Source organism: Papaver somniferum, chromosome 7 (assembly GCF_003573695.1).
Source record: "Papaver somniferum cultivar HN1 chromosome 7, ASM357369v1, whole genome shotgun sequence".
Lineage (NCBI taxonomy): Eukaryota > Viridiplantae > Streptophyta > Magnoliopsida > Ranunculales > Papaveraceae > Papaver > Papaver somniferum.
The window spans coordinates 140,221,733-140,228,697 of record NC_039364.1 but is presented as its reverse complement, the minus strand read 5'-3'; the positions used below and the strand labels follow the sequence as shown (position 1 = coordinate 140,228,697).

The following is a 6,965-nucleotide window of genomic DNA, read 5'->3' as shown; positions in this document are numbered from 1 at the left end:
ACACGACTCTCTCTTGTTGCGTTGCACGGGTGTAGTAGAGTCACTGCTCAGACGCATCAGTGTAGTAGTAGTACTCACAATAAAGTTATGTCTCCATAGTCTTATTCTTGTCTTATCTTTTACTTTTTTCCTGATGTCTATGCATTGCAATGCAAACCACAATTATTATTAATCAATCAAAAATAAGAAGAATAAAAAGACAAAGGAACAGAAAGACAAAAACAAATTCTCTCTGCAGATTCAATTAAAAAGTTAGGATTTTACATTCCATGATCAGCTTGATCAAAATTAAAAATCACTGACAAAAAACGAAAAGGAAAAAACAAAACAAAAAATTAAATCTATAGTAAGAGATCAAAACTCACACAGAATATTGATCCTTACCAAAAGAAAAAAAAATGATCATACTAATAAGAATCCTTGATATCTCCTCAATAATACTCTCGGTAATAACTAGTAGAATAACATAACAAAATTTAATCTTCAAAACCATTTTTCTGCCAAATCGCATCTCTAACTCTGCTTAAATCTCTTCCTTTCAGAGTTCGTCCTATTCCTTCATGAACAGAAAATGAAGAAATTTGAGTTCTCCTAGCTAGAAATTCATGAGGAGGAATTCGAATCCTACCATTTCGGCCACTGTCTTGATGATCATTTTCAAAATCTTCGTCTTCATCATCATAATCGTCTTCATCATCAATAACATAATCAACATTTCTAATAATCCTATGATCTTCTCTTAAAATCTTTGACCAGTCAGGTATATTTACTGGTAATGATTTCGCAGTATTACCTTGATCAACTCGATCTCCATTGTCATCTCTCCTGCTTGATTTCTTCGTCAAAATTCTCGTACTAGGTATTGATTTCTTAAATTCAGTTGATGTAATTTGATGATGATGATTTGAATTCCATAAACTTGATTCATCAAATTCAAACATAGTATCTGAATTGATCATTAAATTGTTATCCACAAGTCTATTATAATTTGGTTTCCCTAAAAAGTTCTTCTTAGTAGCCATAAATGAAATAGAGGAAGAATGAATAGGGAAATTTGTCGTAGTCGTTATGAAATACTATACCGGGAAATCAGGCTCAGGCCCAACCCATGGATAACCCATAATATGAGGCCCCTAGATAAAAGAGTTTTATTAGTAGGCCCTGAATTAAAAAATAAATTTAATAAAAGCGAAAAGACTAAATTAGCCTCAAGTATATAAGAGGCGTCACCTACCTTTCTCTCGTTCAGACGCCATTATTTCATTTCCAAGGAGAGAGAAAACAAATCTCACTCACCTGAAACAGAAAGAAATCTAGAAAAAAACCCAAAAAATCAAGAAATCTTCCTGAAATCTGTTCCAAAACAAAGATCGAGATCAAAAACTATTCATCATTTGCTAACCCCTAAATCAGAGAAACAGATCGAAAAAGTTTCAGATTCAAAAACCAAAAAAAATCAAAAGAAACAGTTTCAGATTCAAAACCTAAATCGCCGTTGTTACTGATTCCTGTTGATGAAATACTCCGACGATTAATCACTAGGTAAGTTTTGATTTGAAGCTGTTAGTTTTGATTCCTGTTGTTACTGATTCGTGGGTCGAAAATTTCTGAACTAGGGTTTGTAATGATTTAGTAAAGGTGATAAAGCCTATAGGACTGACTGATAGGGCTCATAGATATCTTAGGAGAGCTGCTTACGGAGAACTCGTAATGATGTATTACGATGACTATGATACAACTGTACCAACTACAACAAGACAGATAACTACCAACAAACACGGCGTCTTGAAGCTCTTGAACTGCTTTGACATGGATTGTGAGACACCATGTTCATTCAAGTTTGCTGATGATAAGATTATAGAGTCTACACCGGCAAAGCTGGCTGGTATATTTTGCATGCATAGGATTGGAAGAAGAAAGGGTCAGAAGCTGTTAAAGTACTATTGTCCTAGTGATTTGACTGACAATGTTTTATACAGCAAATACTTCACCGATATCAAATCTACAAAGCATCAGACGACGGTGACTAAGACAAACATTTTAGAGAAGATAAAACAACTTATGGCAAAAAGGAGAAAAAGTGGGAAAAGAAAGAAAGTTGATGAAAAGGATCTAGTTTGCCTGATAGGTCTTTATCTTGTGTGTATTGTTTTTTGGCGACAAAAATGCCAATGGAGTGAACGCGAAATATCTTAGTATCGTTGAAACTTATGATACGGTGCTCAAGGTGTCGTGGCCTGATTTAATACACGAGCACTTGTTTGAAGAGATTCATACTAATCTTAGTTGTTTGTCAAATGTGAAGGCTTGTGTGCAATACCTACTGGTAAAAAGCTTGTGTGTAATTTCTATTCCAGCAGTTTTAGTGTTACGTGATGGATATTTTTGTTCAATCGACTAATTAAAATTTATATGTTGCAGTTATTGTTTGCTGAACACACGCCAGCAGGATTAATCCCGAAAGTTGAGAACCACGAGGAAGATATCCCGAGGGTTGGGAGATGGGATATATACCAGATTTCTGATTACATTTGGAAAACAGACATGACACAGTTTTCGGTAAGTGTTATATGTCAGTTGGTTTAGGTTTTGTAAATTTATGGTAATGTAATTTAGATAAAACTTTGATGTAATCAAAATTGTCATGTGTAGCTATAAGTTACACATTTAAATGTGCTTGTGTAATTTATAGTTACACATGCAAAAGATAACACAAGTGAATGCAACTATAGGTTATGTAACATATATATCCTGTTTGTATATATATCCTGTGCTTATGTAACTATAGGTTACACATTTTATATGTATATCCACTTTACATTAGATATATGTGTAACCTTTAGTTACACATATCCACTTTACATTAGATATCTAATGTGCTTATGTAACTATAGGTTACACATATAAAATGTGCTTATGTAACTTTAAGTTACACATACAACCGAAAAATGTATATTTAGAATGTTCAACTGTTTTTTGCAATCTCTTTTTAACCTCTCCATCTGTTAATTGCAGCCAACTCCTAGCTTTGTGGCTGAGTTTTCACAGCTTGAGAAGCAGCTGGGTATATCAACCGTGGTACCCAGCAAGGACGACCTGCAAAGTTGGCTGAAAGCGCAAACTATTGAGAATAGCCATCTGAAAGAGCAACTGCAAGAAAAGCAAGCAATGCTTAAAGCAGTGTATGCAATTGCAAGAGAAGGGATATCAGAAGGGGACCTTTCAGGAACAGCGGAATTCAAGGTTCACAAATTTAGTTGCCAAATTATGCAAGCAATGGGTATTGATCCTTACAAAGTGACCCAGGAAGAGTTTATGCAACATGAAGATGATGTACATGGAGGTACTGAGCATGGAGCTACTGAGCATGAAGAAGAAGAGTTACAATTAGTTGAGACAGAGCAACAAGGAGATGGAAGTACTGAGCAAGAGAAAGAGAAAGATGACGCGGAAACTTCCTTCCATGAAGAATGTAAGTAGTTGTTCATTTTTAATATGCTTCTTTAACTTGATAGAGGTACCCAATTAGTTGACACTAAGGTCTTTGAACCTTTTTAATTTCATATTTTACTTGTTCATTTTTAACTTGCTTGTTTAACTTGATTAGACTTAATAAATGTTGAGTAAACTGATCATATGGATGTGTAATCCCTAGTTACACATGCCACATGCATGTGTAACTTCTGGTTACACTAGTTAGATGCATGTGTAACTCCATGTTACACTAGGTATCCATGCCATATTCATGTGTAACATGAAGTTACACATATTAGTTATCCAAGCCAGTCGATTACACATGATATATTCTTCTTGAAATTTTATTAAAAAAATTTAACATCATCATCATCATCCTAATTCTCGTTTCAATACTTGTGCAGTTCCATGTATGAGCCTTGCAGCTGGAAATACGCCAACAATTCTGCAAGCTCAAACTGCTGCAGAGGGGCACAAAAGACCACTCAGGACATATAGTTCGAGTATGAAGAGTGTGACAACTTGCAAGACTCCACCAAAGAAAAGGCCTGTCGCAAAGCAAAAGCCCACTCCTACAAATAATGTTGATGAGGAGCAGAAGAAAGATGTTGAAGAGACACCTGTTACGGATGAGGCACAGAAGAAAGCTGCAGATGGTGGAGTTGTGGATGGGGCAGGTGATGATGTAGCTGCAAAAGCCGTAGGTGATGATGTTACTGCAACAAAGTCAATGAGGATACACCTGCAACTGTTGGTGACGGTTTGGTTATGACTGCTCCAACTCAGCCAACTCCTGGAACTTTTGATGACAGTTCTGCTTCAACACAGTTTGAGGACTCCATGGTGATAACTGCTACAACACCGCAAACACAGCCTGACAATGCTCAGACCTACAGGTTGGTGCAACTAGGAGCTAACCCCGATGATATGACGAATGTTGAAGTGAGTGAAATGATAGATGAGATCGTCAGCAACATTAACAAAACTGAACATGGACCCGCAGTGACGGAGAATGCAGAACCTACCTCAACTGGTAACCACTCTTCCGTTCTATGTTTTGTTTGTAATGGAAGTGTAACTTCAAGTTACACATTGTAAAAGGCATGTGTAGCTTGAGGTTACATACAGTGTGTTTTGTTTGTAATGGAAGTGTAACTTCAAGTTACACATTGTAAAAGGCATGTGTAGCTTGAGGTTACATACAGTACATTATTATTTTGGCTTGTGTAACTTTAAGTTACATACATGTGCTAATTTTACTGAGATTCTGCCTATATTTGTTTGCGCAGCTACAACGCAGGAAAACGTTTTTAGCCTTGGATTAGAAAAAACTCCAAAACCTGCAGGAGAGTTACTGAAGGAAGCTGCGAATACAATAAGAGAAAGGCAACCATCATTCATACAACAACGTGTGCTGAGGAATAGAAAAATCCCAACACAAGATCTGAAACAATATCAAAGAAATTCAAAGAGGATTAAGAAGACAGCTAATGAAGAAGAAATGGCCGCAGTTCCAGAAGTAGAAGAAGATAGAATGGCTGAGGTTGCTGAAGAAGATGATGGAACAATGAGAAACGATGTGAAAGGTTCAGAAGTTATCGAAAGGCTGGAAGGCGAGAAAAAGAATAAAGTGCTTGAATATTTCAATACTCATCCGAAAACGTAAGTAGCTTGACTCCAAGTAGGCTTGATTCTGTTATTGATTGTTGTATTTTACTACTTGATTCTGTTATCTTGATTGATAATAGTTTACTTCTTTGTAATGCAGAGACATTACTTGGATGGAACGCAAAGAAGATGGTAGCGAGCTGTTTGATATATCTGGAGAACTAATGATACAGCTTACAAAGAAAGAATCCTTCTTGGAGTCAGAATTCATCGACTTCTACATTAGCAGATTGAGGACGAAGATGAACTCTAACAGCAAGTATGACAAGGCGATATTCCTGTCGCCAAAAGCATACGTAAGTACTTCGATATATTTAAAATCTTATTGCATTTATAATGTGTAGTATATGTTGTAAGATTATGATAACATACTCAAGATTTTTTTCCAGTGTAAAACCCAAGGCCCTATGTGTAACTTCTGTTTACATAATCACTTGTTCATTTGTAACTTTTGATTAAAAATGTGAGTTTGACATTCCAAATGGTTTTTGCAGATCTCTTACTTGAAGGATTACGAAGAATTCAAGAAATTTTGGATTCCGAAGCTTGCGAAGGAGTATGTCAAGTACAAGAACGATGCAGTCAGACTTTTCGCCCCAATGTGCAACAACAACACACACTACAACTGCTGGAGTATGACTTGAGGAGCTCTAATCCTTGGTCCTACATGAACTCGTCAAACGTTAAGGAACTCAAGGGTGAACACCTTCTTCAAGCCAAGAAATATGCATTTGCAATTACTACAGAACTGAGACTCCGCTGTCCTTTTGCTCTTGGGATGAATGAAAATGCCAAGAATCTCAATGCGCCCCCACAAGGTACAATTCCTGACTGTCTTCCATGTGTATGCAATTACATGAAGATCAGGATGAAGAATAAACCACTTGACAAAAAATTAACCTCAACTATGATGCTATGGTGGACTGACAAGCTGAACCGCATGAGAGGAAGCATGCTATACAAGATTCTTTCGGATCCATCTAGAGATGTGTAAAGCAGTCATTAGGATTAGAAAAAATTCTATACTCGCAAATATGTTGTTAGCCACAAACAGATGTTAGACTTGGAAAATATGTTGTTAGAAACTTTTAAATTTCGTCAGTTAGTAGATTTTAGCAGTTCTTAGTTTTGCAAAATATTTTTGGGTTGAAATTCTTTGAATTAAAAACTTTTATCTTGTTAGAACTACTACTGTGTGTACAGGTTTCAGAAAGTATGCAACAGGTTAAGTAACTACACATCTTAATTTGATGCAGAAAGTGTAACCTGAGTTTACATATACATTTATCATGTGTAAGCTAATGTTACACATCCATATATTTGAGTGTAAACTGAAGTTACACAAGCCATTGATCGGATTGCCCAATAAATCAAAATAAAGTTACACCAGCATTTATCATGTGTAAGCTAATGTTACACATGCATCACAGCAGTGTAACTTCCGGTTACACATCCATATATTTGAGTGTAAACAAAAGTTACAGAAAGCATTTGACCACTGATCAGACGTATACAATAAATCAAAAATAGAATAAAATGCATTTCAACTGTGAACTGACAAAATATAAAATCTGAATGAATCATCCTTACACATAATCAACGTTGAAGAAAAATAAAACGTTTGGTCCATGAAAACCAACATGAAGAAAACTAAAAAAACAAATAATCAAAGATAAATAACAATCAAATCATTAGTTGCAGAAATGAATTTTGTTAGGCTCAAGCTAGTGGGGTGTGAACTTCCGAGGATTCCTGCAACCTGCCTTGTTGTGACCTGTTTCCTTGCAGTTGCTGCAATGAACTTTCCTCTTCACCTTCTTCTC

The 6,965-nt window shown here is 36.0% G+C and overlaps 2 protein-coding genes across 2 annotated transcripts; one reads left to right on the top strand and one right to left on the bottom strand.

The window, feature by feature from the left end:
• Window positions 1-476: 476 nt before the first annotated feature.
• On the bottom strand, window positions 477-1,022 carry LOC113295314. Its single transcript, XM_026543663.1, has one exon. It carries the CDS (start codon window positions 1,020-1,022, stop codon window positions 477-479), a length of 546 nt encoding a protein of 181 aa, XP_026399448.1.
• A 787-nt stretch (window positions 1,023-1,809) lies between these two features.
• LOC113295313 lies at window positions 1,810-4,246 on the top strand. Its single transcript, XM_026543662.1, has 5 exons — window positions 1,810-2,022; window positions 2,129-2,326; window positions 2,422-2,559; window positions 3,016-3,472; window positions 3,879-4,246. The coding sequence occupies exons 1-5, from the start codon at window positions 1,810-1,812 to the stop codon at window positions 4,244-4,246; spliced, it is 1,374 nt and encodes a 457-aa protein (XP_026399447.1).
• Window positions 4,247-6,965: the final 2,719 nt, after the last annotated feature.